This window comes from Lycium barbarum, chromosome 1 (genome assembly GCF_019175385.1).
Source record: "Lycium barbarum isolate Lr01 chromosome 1, ASM1917538v2, whole genome shotgun sequence".
In the NCBI taxonomy this organism is placed as follows: Eukaryota; Viridiplantae; Streptophyta; class Magnoliopsida; order Solanales; family Solanaceae; genus Lycium; species Lycium barbarum.
This window is the reverse complement of record NC_083337.1, coordinates 33,197,455-33,217,712: the sequence shown is the minus strand read 5'-3', so window position 1 is coordinate 33,217,712 and position 20,258 is coordinate 33,197,455. Positions and strand designations below refer to the sequence as shown.

The 20,258-nt window shown below is 37.0% G+C and overlaps 1 protein-coding gene across 2 annotated transcripts; it reads left to right on the top strand.

Moving 5' to 3' along the window:
* Nucleotides 1-1,243: 1,243 nt before the first annotated feature.
* Nucleotides 1,244-17,177, top strand: LOC132634137 (protein cornichon homolog 1-like). 2 transcript variants are annotated; one of them, XM_060350440.1, is made up of 5 exons: nt 1,244-1,545; nt 2,264-2,445; nt 8,073-8,195; nt 8,293-8,396; nt 16,774-17,177. In XM_060350440.1, exons 1-5 carry the CDS (start codon nt 1,471-1,473, stop codon nt 16,800-16,802), a joined length of 513 nt encoding a protein of 170 aa, XP_060206423.1. In that variant the 5' UTR covers nt 1,244-1,470; the 3' UTR covers nt 16,803-17,177. The 2 variants fall into 2 exon arrangements, with proteins under 2 accessions (XP_060206423.1, XP_060206429.1); XM_060350446.1 differs by lacking the exon at nt 8,293-8,396 and having other exon boundaries at nt 1,250-1,545.
* The last annotated feature ends 3,081 nt before the right edge of the window (nt 17,178-20,258 follow it).

The window sequence follows — 20,258 nt, the reverse complement described above, 5'->3', positions numbered from 1 at the left end:
TTTTTAGCGTAAAATAATATATGTTTGGATCGTCGTTTTAGGGGTTGTAAAGTGCCTCGAAGTAAGTTTGGAAACTTGTTATCTTTAAGTTTTTTTTCGTACTTTGACCGAAGATTAGTCACGTTTCAAAACGTCGGAATATACATATTTTGTATATAACTTAATATTTTTTTGAGTACAATAATATCGGCTTATTGTATCAAGTATACATACGCCTCTCACTCATGTAAATAAAAAATAAGGACGGGAGCATAGGTAGAAAACTAGTTGTAAATTGTCGAAACTTTAAATGGTCATAACTTTGTGCTCGGATGTCCGATTTACGCGTTTTTTTTTTTATCTGGGGTATTTTTTCAGATCTACGCGGACAAATGACCAAGGCGGTTTGGCCGAGCCGATTTTTCAAAAAACGCCCGTTATCACATTCAATTTGAATTTTGCCCCAAATTTGTACAAAAATTTCATTCTTTTTTAGTAAAAATCTAATGATAAAAAATCTATTTCGAGATGCTAATCCCTTGGTAATGATGTTTTGAATGTTAATTTCGAGGTTCAAAATTCAATTTATGAAAACGAGTTAGATAACATTAGTGAACATTATAAAAAATAAAAAGTGTCTACTTTGTTGCTTTCATCAATTTGGCTTGGTGGTTTACCTCTCTTTTTTACTTATTTCCTTTTTATGCCAACAAAATGGGATCAAACATTGGTGGGAGCATTGAATGAGATATATTATACCTTGATTGAACCTCTCGTATTGGATGAATTATTTTTTAATATAATATTTTTATTTCAAAATATTTAAATCAAAACTCTATAAAATAAGACACTTAGATCTAAAGATGACAAGTTTCCAACTAAACAAAACTTACTTCGGGGCACTCTACAACCCCTAAAACGACGATCCAAACGTTTAGGTATACTTGATGTAATGAACCGACGTTATTGTACGTAAAAAAATATATTAAGTTCTATATAAAATATTGATATTTCGGGGTTTTGAAACATGACTAATCTTTGCTTAAAGTGTGAAAAAAACGTGATTTTGATAGCTTAAAAAAAGGAAAAAAAAAAGTACCCTCCCTCTTTCACGCACAAAGGACCAAACTCAAAAAATTACAGTTTGATTCTTTCATGCACAGATTCTGTGCGTAAAGTCTAATTTGGTTCTTTTATTTTTTTAAAGGGTTAGTTTGGTTCCAAAAGTTATTTTTGGGGATTATTCTTCCATCAACTTTCCAATTCAGCCCCACAACACTTTTTCTTCTTTTTTGCCTAGGGGGCTGTTCCTCCCCAGAAGACAACAGCCCATCATACAAATTCTCAGAATCATTTTAGCTGCTTCCCACTTTCCAATTCAAATATCTGTGGGAGGTTTTCTTCTAAAGAATCATCATTCATCAAAATCCTCTTTTACAGATTTGCTTTTTCTTCCTGTGCATGTAAGGGATCCAAAAGAAAGCAAAACAAATGGCTTGGGAACCCATTCTTTGGCTCATATTTTTAGCCATTAACATTTCCCTCATCTCATTACTCATCTATCAGGTACCGTTTTTTCCTAAACCCCCATTAACCCTTTTTCTTTTTTGGAAGATAACTTGAAATGTAATCCGATGTTTATTTCACAAATGGGCTCCTTGGGATGTTTTTTTCTTTAGTTCTTATTTAAACCCATTTTTTTTTCCAGAATTTGCGGAGCAATCGTAATGGTTATCTGTATATAATAAAGTAGTACTAGACTACTAGTGATTAGTGCAGGGTTATAGTTACTTTTTGTTTTTGTTTATTTTATGTTATTTCTAGGAGTCATTTTTGACAATCTTTAAACTAAATATGCTCATCTAATCTTGAAACAATCTTTCTAGACTTGTGTTAAGTTGATGACTAGAAGTTTCAGTTTTTGTATACTTTTATGGGTCTGTGGCAAATGTTTTTTTTTTCCTTTTGTGCTGTCTAAATCGTTTTGTAGTGATGTAACTCCTTATCAGCTGTTTACTTGTGGTCTAAAATAAGCTATAGATATTTTTGTGGCTAGAAATCCTCTCATTAAGGGCAACATGGGTATTTTAAAGTTAAATTGCTACTATAGAAATGTGTCATTCTTTTTGGGACTGATTAAAAAAAGAAAGCGTGAGACAGAGGGAGTACTAAATTGCTCTTTCGTCCACATAATTCATTTTTCTGTTCCTTGTTGCCTGAACTTCTTTATTTTTTCTTTATGAAGTAAGATAAGTATCTGAAGTTCTTTATTTGCTTCCTGTAGATTGTGTGTTTAACAGATTTGGAAGCTGATTATATGAACCCTTACGAGTCTTCATCTCGTATCAACTCTGTGGTCCTTAAAGAGTATAGTTTACATGGTGTATTCTGCTTCCTATTCCTTATCACAGGCCATTGGTTTATCTTCTTGCTAACGCTTCCTCCTGCTTACTATAATGTCAGAAAGTAAGTTCCTTGTTCAGATTTATGTCTCTTACGTCTTATATCAAGTTGATGTTCATGCTATGTAGTTTCCATTTATGTTGCTTGGATCCTTCAAAGAGGCAGCTGCACCCGTGTCGGGTCCTTAAAGCATTCATGGAGGATCCGAGTAACATAGGTTTCCATATAAATGAGATTACTTCCATTCCTGAAATCTGGATTTCGCTTAAGACTATTTTTTTGTCAAAGTGAATTAGTTATGATGTTATTAATGTAATATGGAGCTAATCGAGCCATTAATTAGCAAACATCTCTGATCACGGCTGTGTTGTGATATGTCAGTTATGAGGAATGAGATGGAATATGGGGGAAAATGTATTTATTGGAATATGTATCCAAATTGATTTGGAACTGTCACATTTTAAGGCCTAATGTGTTATAAAGGTTTTGGAGTATGGTAAGTACCAAGGTGATATTTGAGCTTATAGGTGTCAGGTATACATGATTCTATAAGGTACCATCAGAGCCATCAAGAACATTTTCTCCTTTTCTGTTAGTAGAGTATCGAGGGAGAGAGAGTAATGCTAATTGGGTTAGGATTTCCTTATAAGTTAGGCACTTCCTGCCGCAAAAAGATTAAAGAAAAGCTACTGAATAGCCCCGAATATAGAGTTGTATCGTAAGACTATAGGGTAATGGTGAGTTCTTAGTTCTTACCTGTCTGGCCCATATAAGAGTAGATAATAATCTGTTTTCCTATTCTTAGCAGGCGTGTGGACATGAATTAGTTGATATTTGAAAAATAATAATGTTTGAAGTTAAGTTGAAAAAGGGTATTTGGAAGTCATGTCTTGTTATCTTTTAAGACCAATAGAAATAAAAGCTTACCGAAAAAGGAATAAAAGAAAATAAACCTCAATAGGATTGCTTGTCCCCGTTAGAGTGGAGACATACTACCTCCTGTTCACCTTTCACCTTTTATGACCGGATTATATTTTCAATGCTCTGTTTGAATGCTAAGAAATTCACAAAGGTTTGTTCTCTCACATGCTTAGTTTCAACAATAAGTGAATTGACACTACTCAGCACAGGAGAAGAAACAATTTTCTTGAGTTTGTCTGTTGAGAAGAAATTTTGACATGATACAAACTTATGGCTTACCTTAAAAAAATGTCGCTGCTCGTCAATCTTCTGATTACCTGCTCTGCTATTTTGTTTTGTCAACATACGTGGCCAACTGGTATTGTATGAGTATATGACCTCATTGCATACTAGTGCTGCTTTGCTCTTTGTGAAAATAGAAATGCTTGTCATTGACTTAATTAAATATATAAGAGTCTTGGGTTATCTATGATATCATAGGTAATCAATCCCTATGCTAATAAAGTACATAGAGATTCTGTAATTAACAACAAAATGTTCGAAGGTGTCTGATAAAATATTCCATATGATTTTCCCTATTCAAGTACAATGAATCGAGTCGTGTATGAATCTAGACCCATATTTTCTTGATATTCTAACATGCCCCCTCAAACTCAAAATGGGAAAACCAACTTGATTTTTGCTTATTTCGAAAAATAGAAAGTTGACATCGAAATCTCGCTAAATAGTAAATAGTGCACAATCACCAAAAAGAAAAGTAGTGCTGGAATTCCTTTCTTGGGGAAGTCATCAAGAGCCCATTTGGATTTGGCTTATAAGTTGCTTATAAGCTGTTTTAAGCTTTTTTGAGTGTTTGGCTGGTCAGCTTAAAGTCATTTTGTGCTTAAAATAAGTCTAAAAAAATAATTGGGCCTGTTTGTCTTACCTTATCTAAAACAGCTTATAAGCCAAAAAAAATAAGTTGGGCTACCCTAACTTATTTTTTTTTAGCTTATAAGCTATTTGCTAAGCTGCTTTTTTTTTTAAGCCCATCCAAACAGGCTCCAAGAAGAGATATGGTGTTGCACATCTCTAGATTATTATCAACTTAACTTGAATTGGCTTAACAGTGACAATGAATTCAAGGTTTAGAGGAGGGTGTTGGTTGCGTTAAAAGTATCAGCATTAGTCGATGGAGAGATAAATGGTGCTTGAATGATCCTAGAGAGAGGAGCAACACTTGAACGCTCGTCCGAAGATAGGGGCAACAATTGCCAGCGAGATGAGCGTTGTCGGGCACCAAAAGGAAGAACAGAAGAAGAAAACATTGGCCGACATGTGGCACACATTGGCCAACAGTGTTTGTCCGAACGAAATTATTTGAGTTTCTATCAACTATCAAGATCGTAAATGCTTTGATACCATGTGAAAGTAGAAATGCTTCTCATTTGGTTAACAACGTATAAGAGTTGTTCTATATAGGAAATAGAGTTTAGGTTATGTATAATATGGTAGGTAATCATCCTTACACTAATAAGGTAAATAAATATTTTATAATTAAATGCAAAATATTATGAGGTATCTTATAAAATATTCTATATGATTTTCCTTATTTTCAACTTTCAAGTACACTAAATTTTTTTGTGTATGAATCTAGACCCATATTCACTTGATATTCTAACAATCTTATTCTGTTCATCGCTTTAGGGATGGCCTGGGGCTGTTACTTTCAGAAATAGAATGCTTGAAATGAATAAATGCTATAAGGTGCTATGTGATAGGAAGATTTTTCTAACTAAGTGAAGTGCAAGTTGTCTAGAGTAGTTGTGATCAACAATGTTATATAAAATTGAATGTTGCCCCTCTGAGGCCCAACATATCCACAAGATAAGCATAGTAGATATACGGATGTTAAGATAGATGTACGATCATACAAGATTGGACAAGATTAGAAACCACCACATTAAATAGAGGGTGCAAGTAACCCATACATAGATGATAAAATGTGAAAGGGTACTACATAAGCCTCTATATTCATCGGTTCGTAGGTGTGACAATATATGGATTGAAGGTGATAAAAAAGGGCAAGGTAGATATAAAATTGAGCAGGAAAGTTGTCTTGAAATACCTACAATTTCCTTTTGGAGTCAATACGAACTTTAGCTAAGTGTGTAGCATTATAGAAGCAAGTGGTCCATTTTGAGATTGAAAAGCTCTAAAAAGAGCTCCAGGTCTGTTGGGGCTCTAAGTGCAAAACATAACTTAAATGTGGGGTTGAATAAAAAAAGGTGCAATGAAGTAAAAAAAAAACAAAAAGATATATCTAATTCAAAAAAAGTAACAAAATTCATTCGTAATGTTTTTCTTAACAACTAATACACTTTTTTTTTTTGAAACTGGTAACTGTATCTTTTATATTTCAAATATAGCAGTAGTACTGAAACCATATTTCCAACAAACTCTAAGAGGATGTTTGAATTGGTTTTTTAAAAATAGCTTATAAGCTAAAAGTCATTAGTTGGGAATACCCAACTTTTGGCTTTTGGCCTCAAAGTGAGTGTTTAAAAGCACTTTTTATCTTTCTCAAACACCACGAAGTTAGAAAAGAGCTTAAAAGCCAATAAGCACTTAATATAAGCCAATCCAAACACCCACTAAATCTTACTGTTCTATTTCTATATTGAATCTAAACATCAATTATAGAGACAGTATCATTTGAGTAGATCTGATTGCACCAAAAACACAAAAGCAAGATAAAGTTTAGCTTAATCTTCTGCAACCCATTCTCTACATTTTCAAAACATATGGAATTTCTCTCCTTCTAAATTGTCCATCAGATGCAGGCAGGGACAATCATTTCTGACCTCAGGTTTCTATCGAAGAATTTTATTTATCATTTTTTCCAAAAGCAAAGAAAGACATTAAGAAAAAAAGAAAACAAATTCGTAAATCACCTTCCATTCCAATCTTTACTCCCGATTCTAGAGGAAAAAGAATTACAACAACATTCATAATTCAGGCTTTCACTGTTAACTCAGACAGTTTCTTTCAACTCTTTATTTATGGAAATTGTTGTGAATTGAAGTTTTTGTTGAATGATGGAGGGAACAGTGGGATTCTCGTGCAGAAAGAACGGAGAAGAGGGAAAAGTGGACCAGTTGGAGAGAAAACTAGAGTTGGGTTTTGTTATTGAGAAGGAAAGACAAAAATACCCATCTGTTAATGTGTTTGCTATGTGCTTTTAAGAGTTGGGTATATATATTAACCTATTACATGAAGGTAGTTAATTAGCATTGTACCCATTTTTTAATTCTCCAAAATACCCTTAAAAACACATAACAAACTCATTAACAAGTGGGTATTTTTGTCTTTCCTTCTCAATAACTAAACCCAACTCTAGTTTTCTCTCCAATTCGTCCGCTTTTCCCTCTTCTCCGTTCTTTCTGCACGAGACTACCACTGTTCCCTCCATCATTCAACAAAAACTTCAATTCACAACAATTGCCATAAATAAAGAGTTGAAAGAAACTGTGTGAGTTAACAATGAAAACCCCAATGAATGTTGTTGCAATTCCTTTTCCTCTAGAACCGGGAGTAAAGATTGGAATGGAAGGTGTTTTGGGAATTTGTTTTCTTGTTTTTTCTTGATGTGTTTCTTTGCTTTTGGAAAAAATGATAAATAAAATTCTTCGATAGAAACCGAGGTGAGGTCAAAAAGGGTGGGTGAAACCAAACTGGGATTCGCAAAACAAAGAAAGTGTTTGTAAACCCATCAGAGAAAAACAAAAGCGCATAAGAGATTACCGATTTTGTAGTTTAGCCAGAGAAAGATCTTGCCGGTGAATGAAATGGGGAGGAGTTCGCTGTTGGCTGGAGAAAGAGGCAAGAAATTCGAATGGGGAAGAAGCCAAGGAGTATTGAAGTGTTGGGGGGGGGGGGGGGGGGACAAAATACCCATTTGTTGATGTGTTTGCAATGTATTTTTAAGGTTATTCTGGAGGATCAAAAAATGGGTACAATGCTATCTAACTACCTTCATGTAATAGGTTAGTATATATAACAAAGTGTAGATTTGAGCTCACGAAACTTCAGCTGAAAAGGGCGAAGTCTCATTCCAATACCTACCTGAGGTATTTGAATCCTGTGATCAAAATAGAGGTTTATGGGTGCAAGGATAAGGGAAGAGTGGACGTATACTGTATGCAGCCTTCCTCTTGTATTTATGCAAAGAGACTGTTTTCATGTGTGAGAAAGAAGAGTTTGAGAGAGAACTCAGCTTGATTATTCCCTCAAGCTATTGGGGTTTAAATAGCTAGATTTACATGTCCTAAAAAGGAAACAAAATCAATACCTAATTAAAATAGGAGTCAATTAAAGATTCTACTATATTTACATATGTTCTAGAATATTCACTAGGATTCTAACATCATGCTTCTAACCCTACAGGTCAGTAATTCTACCTTTGTGCTAAGGTTCATTCTCATTTGAATCGTGTGGTTATTAATGAAAATAAAATTAATTTTCTAATGCTTTATTTTGTCAGTCGGTCAAACCTAATGGAAAGTCGTCCTTTCTTCAGAAGAACCGGAAGTATAGTGGGTTTGCCAATTAATATTCGTTTGTGTTTCTCCTGCTGTGATGATGCAGCTTGTCTTGTTTTCATGCTTACATGACACTGAAAGAAAGTGTTCTATCTTACAATTTAAAGTTTATGTTTCTCGTCTTCGAAGATGCTTTCTTTAGATTGCTTTGTCTAAATCTTAACTAAGAGCGGTGTTATTGCATTGCAGATTCTTAAGCCGGCAGCATCTTATTGACGTGACTGAAGTTTTTAGGTTCATTGAGTCCGAGAAGAAGATTCGGATATTCAAGCTGGGTTTCTATTTGGTCCTCTTCGTGCTAGTGCTTGTCAGGTTTTATTATACCTCTTGACCCTATTATTTTCCTCCTTTTACCCGCATCTTCTCTCAAGATATGCTAATACGTAACTTGATTGCTGTTTCTACATAGAATATCCAATGGAGGACGCATTCTACTTTGCTATCAGTTTTCCGGTCCAGTGATGGAGATTTTGACATTCACTCCTCAGTGCTTTAATTCTAGACAGTTTTTAGGTCTGATAGGTGTCTCTTTTGATTCTGAAAAGTAAAATGTGCTCTTTATCTCGTAATAAGATAAGGAATGCATATGTGATATGACTCCCTCTTCTTGTTTGCTCTCCATTTTAGACCTTCTGTTTCTTTTGAATTTTTTACCATTAATAATTACTGGTATGAAATAATAGAATAATGATTACAGAATCAGCTTTAGAGTCTATGCAATGAGAATATCGTGCATCTTGGGCAGCTGTAGCTTGCTCAAAGTTTCTTCACAGCTTGTGGAGCCTCTATCGAACCATCTAATAAGTCCAGTAATGATTGTATATTTAGGTCCAGATTAAAAATCTTTGGCCTTAGTACAATATATTCCAGTTTCCGTGGTTAAGCTTGATGTTTTTGGATCCAAATTGCAGCTAACGGATGACAAGAATTGTCTATCTTCACTACGGTAAATGGAATTTTGAATACTTCTTCTTTGTGATAAGGAATCTTGAATATTCACTTGGTGAGTTATAGTGATCAACATTATCTTAAAGAGCTACTGAAAAAAGGAAAGCAAGTGTTTGCTTGTAAATTTGATTGTAAAAGTTAGTACTTGAAAATTGATGCTGAAAAGTATATTAGAGCTTCAGGTAGCTAGAAAAAAAAATGGTAGACTAGCCACTTTTGGAACAGTTAAAAGATGATGTCACATGGTCAGTTAAGAAGCCATAATCATCCAATAAGTGCAAAATGAAAAATGCGTAGTTAACCCGACTGAATAATATTGAAAACTGCGATATTGGCCTGGAGTAAAATGTTAGCTTAAAAATGGTTCCAGATTCTCTTAGCTTTGGGCTGTTCAAAGAAATAGGAAAACATACTCTGAAATGTTGTATAACCGACAGTTTTATTTTAATTATTTTTTTATTAAATTTATTATTTTTGTTGACCTTTGTAATTATTTAGTCTGATTGTTTGCTAATCGCCCACCACAGATTAGTGGTCTTGGATGCGGAGAGGAAGAGTATCAGGTCTATGGAGAGAACATATAAGATCGAGAATTAGGTGGTGAGTACTAAATTGCACGACCCAAGTATTTAAGGACAAGTTACGAAAAGAAGGGGCATACATATATGCAATGGAAGGAAATGGCAAGTGGCATTTAGAAAGTAGAAAGTGAAGTTCTAGGAGTGTTTGATGGTGCAGGGCATTGACCAAAAGATTCGTGGTGGTGGAATGAGGAAGAGCAAAAAGTTGTTAAGACCAGTGTTATCAAAGGCGCGCTTTAAGCGCGCTTAAGCCCTGAAGCGAGGCTCAAAACACGTTGAGCGCTTCACCTCGCTTTATGTGCGCTTCAGTGTCATCATCAAGGCTCTAAGACATACTTTTCCTTGCCAATGAGCCTCTCTTGGAGAGGTGACACTAGATGATTAATATTTCACTTTATCGTAATATTTTTCCAATTTCTTTGTCCATACATTTGTTATTCATGCTTATTATTATTAATCTTGGACTAAACATATATATATTTGTATTTTTGCACCATTGCGCTTTTTTTCATTAAAGCCCACACTTCATTTGCGCTTTGCGCTTAAAGCCCAGCTGACCTTAGAGCTTTTTTGCGCTTTTCGCTTTTGATAACACTGGTTAAGACCAAGAGGCGAGAGGGCAGTATAGGAAGCTACCAAAATCAGAAGGAACAGAAGAAAGATAAGCATTTGAGGAATACAAGAGAGCTAGGAGAGAAGCCAATTAGGTAACCAACAAAGCTAGAGAGAAAGCTCTAGATGGCTTGTACCAAGAGTTAGGGACACAAGAAGGAAAAAAAGAAATGTATAAACTAGGACTGCTGAAAGAGAAGGGTAAAGATTTGAACCATGTTAAGTGCATTAAGGATGAGTCTTAAAAGTCTTGGCAGGAGACAGTGAGATAAAAAAGAGATAGAAAGCCTATTGATCAATCGTTTAACTCTAGCCACTAGAATAACTTTGTAGATCTTTGTACTTCCATGCTAGACCAGAACATTAACTGCACTCGTAGAATTATACCCACGGAGTAAAGGATGCCATGAAAGACAATGAAAGCTAAAAAAGCTTGTGAATCAGCCCCTATTGTGGTCTGGAAGTGTCGGGGAGAGGCTAGAGTAAAATGCCTTACCAAGCCATTCAATGCTACATTGATGAGTAGAAAGATGCCAATTGGGTGAAGGAAGAGCACTTTGGTTCCCATGTACAAGAAGAAATGAGGTATTATAAGTTGTGCCAACTATCGGGGCATTAAATTTATGATCCATATTAACATTGCATAAAATTATGCTATTGTGTAACTCAAGCTTCGACTTCTGTTGCTGCTCTCTCACTTTCTCTCTCTTCTCTCCTCTGCTCACCCAACCCAACGGTAAGATTCACTGTTCAGACCCAGGTAACGGTTTTCCGGCCACTCACGTTCAGGTAACGCTGGCCACTTTTCCGGCCAGATTTACTTTTCTTCTCTCTTCCCTTTTCTTCTTCTCCTTTTCTTCTTCTCTTCTCCTTTTTTCCCCTTTTTATCTGCTTCTGGCGCTGCCAGAACGCCGCTGCTTCGTCGACGGCGACTTTTCCGGCATCTTTTTCCGGCCAGTCCTCTCTTTCTCTCTCCTGTTCCCTTCCTTTCCCCCTCTCTTCTCTTCTCCCTTTCAGGTCGTGGTGAACAGTACGCCGACAGTGAATAGTACCTTGACAGTGAACAGTACTTCGACATTGAACAGTGTTTTCCGGCGACGAACAGGTTCAGTTCAACTGGAGTTGGTACCTCCGGTTGCTATATCTATTCTTTGCTCATACACTTGTAGTTACATTTTGCTGACTTTAGATCTTTGAATAATTTATTAGTTCATACTCGTTTTCGTGGCTTTAGGTATTGATGGTAGACTAGGGTCATGTTCTCGTTCGGGGATGGGGACGAGGGTTAGGAGGGGTAAGTGGGTTAAAGGAGCGTCTAGGCTGAGAGTAGGCTCTTGGAACATTGGGACGTTAACGGGGAAATCCATAGAGCTAGTTTAGATTCTTAAGAGGAGGAAGATTAATATAGCTTGTGTCCAAGAGACCAAATGGGTAGGTCCTAAAGCTAAGGAGGTAGACGGGTATAAGCTTTGGTTCTCTGGTAGAACGAAGTATAGGAATGGGGTAGGCATTTTAGTAGATAGTGATTTAAGGGATCAGGTGGTAGAGGTTAGGAGAGTCACTGATAGGATGATGTCGATTAAGGTGGTCGTTGAAGGGCTCACTTTGAACATTATTAGTGCATATGCGCCGCAAACGGGCTTAGGCGAAGAGGAGAAGAGGCGCTTTTTGGAGGATTTGGACGAGTTAGTGGGAGGCATACCGCCTACTGAGAAGCTTTTCGTGGGAGGGGATTTCAACGGGCACATCGGGTCTATTTCAGGAGGTTATGATGATGTGCATGGAGGCTTTGGCTTCGGGGACAGAAATAGAGGAGGAGTTTCACTTTTGGATTTTGCAAGAGCTTTTGGGTTGGTGATAGCTAATTCGAGTTTCCCAAAGAAGGAGGAGCACTTGGTAACCTTCCGTAGTTCGGTGGCTAAGACTCAGATAGATTTTTTACTCCTTAGGAAGGATGATAAAGGTCTATGCAAGGACTGTAAGGTCATTCCGAGTGACAACCTTACAACCCGACATAAGCTCTTGGTGATGGATTTAGGGATCAAGATAACGAGGAAGAAGAGGGTCGGGGATAACCGACCTAGGATCAGATGGGGGAGTTTGACCACGACTAGTGCCCTGGAGATGGGAGAGAAATTGAAGGATATGGGGGCTTGGGATAGTAGTGGGGATGCGACCAGTATGTGGGATAGGACGGCTAGTTGCATTAGGGTTGTAGCAAGGGAAGTGTTGGGGGTCTCAACAGGTAGCCGTGGTCGGCATCGAGGGGACTGGTGGTGGAATGGAGAAGTACAAGGGAAGGTGGAAGCAAAGAAGGTGGCGTATGCGAAGTTGATAGAAAGCAAGGATGAGGTGGAGAAGTGGACGAATAGGGAACTTTATAAGATAGCGAGAAAGGAGGCGAAGTTGGCGGTTTCAACGGCAAAAACGACAGCTTTTGAACGTCTTTATGTTGGACTAGAAGAGAAAGGCGGGGATCAGAAATTGTTCAGGCTAGCCAAGGCGACGGAGAGAAGGGCACGCGATGTGGATCAGGTGAAGTGCATCAAGGACGAGCATGAAAAAGTATTGGTAGAGGAGACTCTTATTAGACGGAGATGGCAGTCATACTTCCACAAACTCTTGAATGAAGGAGGGGACAGAGACATTGTGTTGGGAGATTTGGAACATACAGGGAGGCGTCATGATTTTGGGTATTGCAGGAGTATTAAGGTTAAGGAGGTTAAGAGTGCTGTTCGTAGGATGCGCAGGGGAAGAGCGACCGGACCGAACGAGATTCCTGGGGAATTTTGGAAGAGCGCGAGCTCGGTAGGTTTGGAGTGGCTGACTAGGTTGTTAATGTCATCTTTAAGACAGCAAGGATGCCCGAAGAATGGAGGTCGAGCGTAATGATCCCTCTATACAAGAACAAGGGGGATATCCAGAGTTGCAACAACTATAGAGGTATCAAGCCGCTAAGCCATACTATGAAAGTGTGGGAAAGGGTGGTGGAGATGAGGGTGAGGAGAGGCGTGTCTATTTCAGAGAACCAGTTCGGATTCATGTCGGCACGCTCAACTATAGAAGCCATCCATCTTGTGAGGAGACTGGTGGAGCAGTATAGGGAGAGGAAGAGGGATTTACACATGGTATTCATCGACCTAGAAAAGGCTTACGACAAAGTTCCAAGAGAGATCCTATGGAGATGTTTGGAGGCTAAAGGTGTACCTGTGACGTACATTAGAGTGATCAAGGACATGTATGAGGGAGCCAAAACCAGGGTAAGGACAGTAGGAGGGGACTCAGAGCACTTCCCAGTTGTGATGGGGTTGCATCAAGGATCAACTCTTAGTCCGTTTTTATTTGCCTTGGTGATGGATGGATTGACGCGACAAATTCAAGGTGAGGTGCCATGGTGTATGCTTTTCACGGATGACATAGTTCTGATCGACGAGACTCGTAGCGGAGTTAACGCTAAGCTGGAGGGTTGGAGACATACCTTGGAGTCTAAAGGGTTTAAGCTGAGTAGGACCAAGACAGAGTACTTGGAGTGCAAGTTCAGTGAAGCACCTCAGGAGGATGGCGTGGAAGTTAGGCTTGGTACCCAGGCCATCCAGAAGAAAAGTGGTTTCAAGTATCTTGGGTCTATCATGCAAGGCAGTGGGGAGATTGACGATGATGTCACACATCTTATTAGGGCAGGGTGGATGAAATGGAGGCTCGCTTCCGGAGTGCTATGTGACAAGAAGGGGCCACCACAACTTAAGGGCAAGTTCTACAAAGTGGTGGTTAGAACGACTATGTTGTATGGGGCAGAGTGTTGGCCAGTTAAGATCTCTCACGTTCAAAAGATGAAAGTTGTCGAGATGAGAATGTTGAGATGGATGTGTGGGCACACCAGGAGTGACAGGATTAGGAATGAGGTTATTCGGGACAAGGTGGGAGTGGCCTCGGTGGAAGACAAGATACGGGAAGCGAGACTGAGATGGTTTGGGCATGTGAAGAGGAGAGACACGGATGCCCCAGTGCGGAGGTGTGAGAGGTTGGCCATGGATGGTTTCAGAAGAGGTAGGGGTAGGCCGAAGAAATATTGGGGAGAGGTGATTAGACAGGACATGACGCAGTTACAGCTTAGCGAGGACATGACCTTAGATAGGAGGGTTTGGAGGACCCACATTAGGGTAGAAGGCTAGTAGATAGTCTTGTTATCCTTCCTTATTAGTAGGCGCATTATCGCAATATTTTCTTGTGCTCTGATTTCTGCTATTATCTGTTATTTCCTGTACTTTGATTATTTTATTTTATCTGTGTCGCTTTCGTTATTTGCATTTCCATATCGCTTTGAATTTCTTAGCATTATCTGACCTCTTTTTATGCTTTTTATTGAGCCGAGGGTCTTTCGGAAACAGTCGTCCTACCTTGGTAGGAGTAAGGTCTGCTACACTCTACCCTCCCTAGACCCCACGTTGTGGGATTTCACTGGGTTGTTGTTGTATAATGAAACTATGCGAATAAATAATAGAGCGGGACTTAGGTCCACTACAAGGGTGACAGAAAACCAATTTAGCTTTACGCCTAGTAGGTCTTTAAGAGGCTATATTTTTACGAAGAAGATTGATGGAATTTATAGGTAGGAAAGGACCTACACATGATATCTATGACTTAGAGAAACCAAATGTTAGAGCGTCAAAAAGTGTCCTTTGGTGGGTATTGAAAAGGAAAACAATTTATATCAAATATATAAATGTCATAAAGGATATGTACGAAGTTGTTACAAGTGTAAGAATAGTGGTAAGAGAGACGAAGGAATTCCTCACTACTGTGGGTTTGCACTAGGGCTCTGTGCTAAGCCCTTACCTATTTTCCCTTCTTATGGATGAGCTAACCACTAACATACAGGATGAGGTACTATGATTCATGCCCTTACCGACGATATTGTTTCATCGATGAAACTAGTCAGGGTTTTAATCAAAGTTTGAGCTCTGGATAAGCGCTTTAGGGAGTAAGGGATTTAGAATAAGTAGAAGTAATATAAAATACATGCACTGCAAGTTTAGTCAATGAAATAAGAGTGAAGTTTAGGTGAGATTGGATACCTATTTGTATATAATTTAGATATTTAGGCTCAATATTCTAGGAGAATGGAATGATTGATAAAGATGCTAAGCATAGGATTAAAGTAGAGTGGTTGAAATGGAGGAGTGCCACAAGAGTAATGCGATAGGAAGATAACGACCAAAGTTAAAGATAAAGATAGGTTGTATAGAACAATTATAAGCCAACAATGGCGTTGCATCTGGTGGACAATTTGAAGGGAGAGGAATGGGAGATGCTTTGAAGACAAAATTAACGACATCCAGAAAGTTAAAGGAAGCTGCATTGCTACCCTTTATTTTTGGTGTAAAGAACATTGTATAGAAGAAGCTGAACAGTTAGTAGATCTTTTAGGTTCCTTGTAAGTACCTACTTTTTGGAGATCTCCAACATGTCCTTAATGCTGAGGAATACAACTTTACCAGTTTTTTTTTTTTTTTTTAAAATAAGGCCAACGATGGTGTATGAGCAGGGGCACATTTATATGTTAAATTTGGGGCACATGAACCCATGGCCTCTCCGTAAAACTAGGTATTTTATGCATATATTTTCTAAAATTGGTATAATATTATCTGTTGGCACCAATGCAACAAGAAGGCTAAATGATGCACTTGGTTGAAGGTTGAATTATTTACCTTTAGGACTAGAGATCAATTCCCAGTAAATACATTTTTTTCCCTTTTTTTAGTGGTGCACCCATGTTCTAGAAATCCTAGAGCCTCTGTTATGAGAGGTGTAGCCTCTGAAGCCCAACATATCTCCAAGATGAGTGTCACGTAGATGTGAATGTCAAGATGGATGTCAGATCATACAATATCAGATAAGTTCACAAATGATCACATCCGTAAGAAGGTGCAAGTAGAGGATAAAACGTCGCTTGAGATGTTCTTAGAGATAGTGTTAGATAATCCTTATGTATGGAGTATTGAAATATTATGGACATGTGGGGGGTTGGGGGGGGGGGGGGTTGTGTAAGAGATCCATAACTATATGCTTTTAAAGGATTAGGTGGTTATGACAGTACACTGGATACCTACTTGTTCTATACATGAATGAATTCAGTTGCAGGTACAACTAGTCGAAAACAAAATAGAGGATTAAAAGTTGTATCAGAGAGAGGGAGAGAGAGAGATAAGGAAGAAAATATTCAGGGTTCATATTTATTTGTTCGACTAAGAACTCATTCTGAGAATTTCGGAACATCTTGCTCGTAATTAAAGTTACTTGTAGAGTTGAAATCCCAGCCACAAAAGCTCTTTGCTTTGTATGCATTCTGGATCTTTGTATGAAGCTAAGTATGAAGTCGCCATGAGGTCATTGGTATGGTAAACTATGCAAGTGAAGTGCTAATTCATGCTTGCAGATTTTGCATCAAATTTCTGAACAGAATATACGACATTGTTGTTTCGGACATGGTTTCAATAGCAAAAAGCACTTGATCATGTTCTCTGTTGGCAAAACCCTGTCAAGTATGGAAGGGATAGATGTCATCTTAAGAAAAAAGTTTTGATTATCCCCTGCTATACAAATGGTGGGCATATTTAGCAGTATAAAATAGTGTGCGCGACATTTAGAAGCCTTCTATTCGTCGCAGATATTTTGTTGACTATAACATACATGCTACTTAACGGGCCCTTTGTATCTCTTTTCTGATCAAAATGAATTCTTTCATGCAGTCTGGTCCTATCTTTTATCAACGCTCTAGTCGATGAAGATGATGCTATCAATTATGGTTCTTTACCATTGCCCAGTTTCTTTTGAAGATATTTTCTAGATTTTGGTCAAGGAGATACCTGAGGTGTGATCAACCAACATAGTCCTGGAAAACCTCTACTTGAACTCTGAGCTAATCTACTTACTGTTGTTTGTATCTGGTTATTTTCCAGCAAACCGTATCAGGGTTAACTTTTTGACGTTCTTTTCGGCATTAGATTATTCGCTTGCTCTTTTCTTCCTCATTTTCACGCACTCCTGCTTTTAGTTGGGTAGCTCTGGCAGTTGAATGTCCATAAGAGAGCTATGCGAATTTGTAAATGTCCTGTAAGACTTGTTCTAATAGAAAGCCTCACTTTGTCTCCCAGATTGGAGATTTGTTCTTTTTGGCTTTCGCTCTGTCGTTTTTCCTATAGCATTGTTTTTCATAAAGTATCTAAGTTAGCATAAAAGTCCTCTGTTACCTATTGAAATCAGACTGCATTTCTGGCTACTCTGTTATACTGAAATAAATGATGAGGCATATCTCCAAGGCAGAGTTTGTGTTATGACAAATGCGCAACACAAGTGTTGCAATCAATTATGCAACGTTGTTAATCCTCAGACTGCGCTGTGCTCTCACACTATTATGTCACTAATAGTAATTGAAAATACAAACATTTATATCCGTCAGAAAACCCATTTAGATAAGTGTGTTCAGTGCTAAGAAGAATGTTTTCCATGGAAAATGTTTTTTTTTTAAGGAAAATAAGCGGTTTCTTACTTATTTTCTTGTGTTTGGTGCGTAAGTAAAAACAAACTACTCCTTTATTCCAAAATAAATGAATCTTAAGAAAGTTAATTAAAGACATTAATTAAAAGAGTAATTTGTCAATATTTTCCTTTCGCTTCTTCCTAAACTTTTCTTAAAACAAGAGATAGTCAGTGTTGGGATTTTTTGAAGACTCATTAAAGAGAAGGGTAATTTTGCAAAAAAAATAATTAATAAATCTTTGGATGTTGAAACATTCATTCATTTTGGATCATAAAGAAAGTGCCAAAAATTCATTTATTTTGGAGTGGATGGAGTATTATCCGAAAAGCATTTGTATATAATCTAGACAAATACTATAGGTGTTGAGAGGTGGGGATGGGGGGTGAAGATGAGGTGTGCTGGAGGGTGGGGAAGACATAATCAATGTGGAATGTCATTTGTGAAACTTGTTTTTCCTCCTTCCATTATGAAAAATCATTTTTCTTATTTTTATGGAACTTGTTTTCCTAGAAAAAGTATATTTCAATTTTTTTTTATCAACTGAACATGAAAAAATTGAAAATCAATTTTTGAAAAATGTTTTCCTCCATACCGCACACCCACAATTCATCTGCATCTTAAAGTAAGCGGATGCTATCCTTGTATAATTAATTACCAGTACTTTCCTCACTATGTACATTCTTGAAATAATACTCCTACCATTACCGAAGAATATATAGGAAGTTCCCGCCATAGACACGATTTTAAGATGATTCTCCCGAGTCATTAATAAGATACTTGAGTTAGCAACCTGGTCAACACTGATTATCAAATTATGAAAAATACTTTTTATGCGAGTGTGCACATCACACATTTTATGAAGGTCTTTCACTATGAAAGTTTCATTTGGCATAACTCAATGTGAAATGTCACCCAGAATTCAAAGCATAGGGTCTTAATCATTCTTTCAATCATCTCATCTTCATTATTTTAATAAATTAATTATATTTCTTAGCTAGATAGATTTTGGGTTCGTGTTATGAACTGTTTCTGCTTCTAGTTGGCTTATTAGGTTGTACAAAGAAAACTGATATACCACACCAAATTGACAATTCCAGTCAAATCGAGAAAAAAACCGGACTAATAGTTTGGTTTTACTTGGTTTGGTATTGCAAAAAAAAAATTCGATCATAACTGATTTGGTTTGGTTTTAACTAAAAAAAATCAAATCAAACCAAACCAATCCGATAATACATATATACAACTTTTAAAAGTATTTTATATAAATAAAATATTTATTTGTAATGCGATCTATAAATATTTTTTAAATATTTTCATAGTGGAAAATGACCTACTAATACTACTTAAGGCTCTATATTACAAAACATAAGGAAACTTTTTCTTATTGGGGTGGTATTTAATTTTTTTTTTTTACTTTTCAAGGTAAACTTTTAGTTATGCCTTAACTAAAAAGTGTGCCCCAAAGACATAACTAAAAGTATGCCCATAAGGCGGAACTTTTCCTTAAGACATAACTTAAACTTTGCCTTATAAGGCAAAGTCTATGCCTTAAGAAAAGTTCTTGCCTTATGGGGCATAATTTTGTTATGCCTTAACTAAAATTCTGCCCCATAAGACATAACTAAACTATGTCTTAGAAAAATTCTGCCTTATGGGGCAGACTTTTAGTTATGCTGGATCCGGCATAACTTTAGCTTTTTCTTAAAGATTGTATGCTGGATCCGGCATACACTCCCCCAGTCCTGCCTTGCGATTTTTTTTTTTTATTTTATGCCTGAGCGGGGGTTCGAACCCAGAACTTCATGTATTCGCCCACCTTTCCAAGCAAAGGGCAAAACTTAAAGACCACAAATATGAGGGGCAAAATTTAAAGACCACAAATTTGAAGGGCAAAATTTAAAGACCACCCCAAAAGAAGGGCAATCCGCGCAAAAAAATGTTTCTTATTTACAAAACATACTAACAAAAATTACAAAGTATACCAGATTTGGGCTTAATGGGATACCCATGATTTTAAGCTTTTTTTTTAGGAAGAAAATCTGATTTTTAAATGTGGGCTTAATTTTAGGCTAGTTATCAATCAACTTCTTCTTTTCAAAAAGATTTTTCTCTCTCTCTCTCCCTCTATAGCTGTTAATAGACACCATTTTCAGACCTAAAATTCATCTTCTCTCTTAGTATGATACGATTTCAGCTTCATCAACGAACAATTCTCCACAAATTTTAACATTTTCTGCCTGATAGCAATTCACTGTATTTTCAACTCACGATTTCAAGCCAATCTTTCACCATTGTTACTGTTCATAGTTATTTTTGTATAATAACACTATTTTCCGATCCTACATTGTTAGATTTTAATTGTGCTTCGGCTTTTATTTGTGGGAAATAATGAATAGAAAATCTTATGAATTTAAGCAGCGGGATACTGGGAGTGATGATATGTTTAATGCAAAAAAAAAAAAAAATCTTTAATGCAGCATGTAAAAAAGTTGAAATGTGTGTATGAGATGTGTGTTGTAATTATGTGTAATTATATGTATAAATTATTTATACATTAATAATAGAAAGATTTTGATTACTGACCTGTGTATTAATAGTATATAAAAATTGGTTTGTATCGTTTTGAGATGTGTGATCACCGTGTGTTTGAAATCTGTATAAATTATATATATATCTATATATATATTGTAGTTT

Excerpts from the sequence above, each read along its gene's own strand:
- LOC132634137 (XM_060350440.1), top strand. The coding sequence starts at position 1,471 with ATGGCTTGGGAACCCATTCTTTGGCTCATATTTTTAGCCATTAACATT. Across the intron at positions 1,546-2,263 it reads TCTCATTACTCATCTATCAG|ATTGTGTGTTTAACAGATTT; the intron begins GTACCGTTTTTT and ends TGCTTCCTGTAG. Across the intron at positions 2,446-8,072 it reads GCTTACTATAATGTCAGAAA|ATTCTTAAGCCGGCAGCATC; the intron begins GTAAGTTCCTTG and ends ATTGCATTGCAG.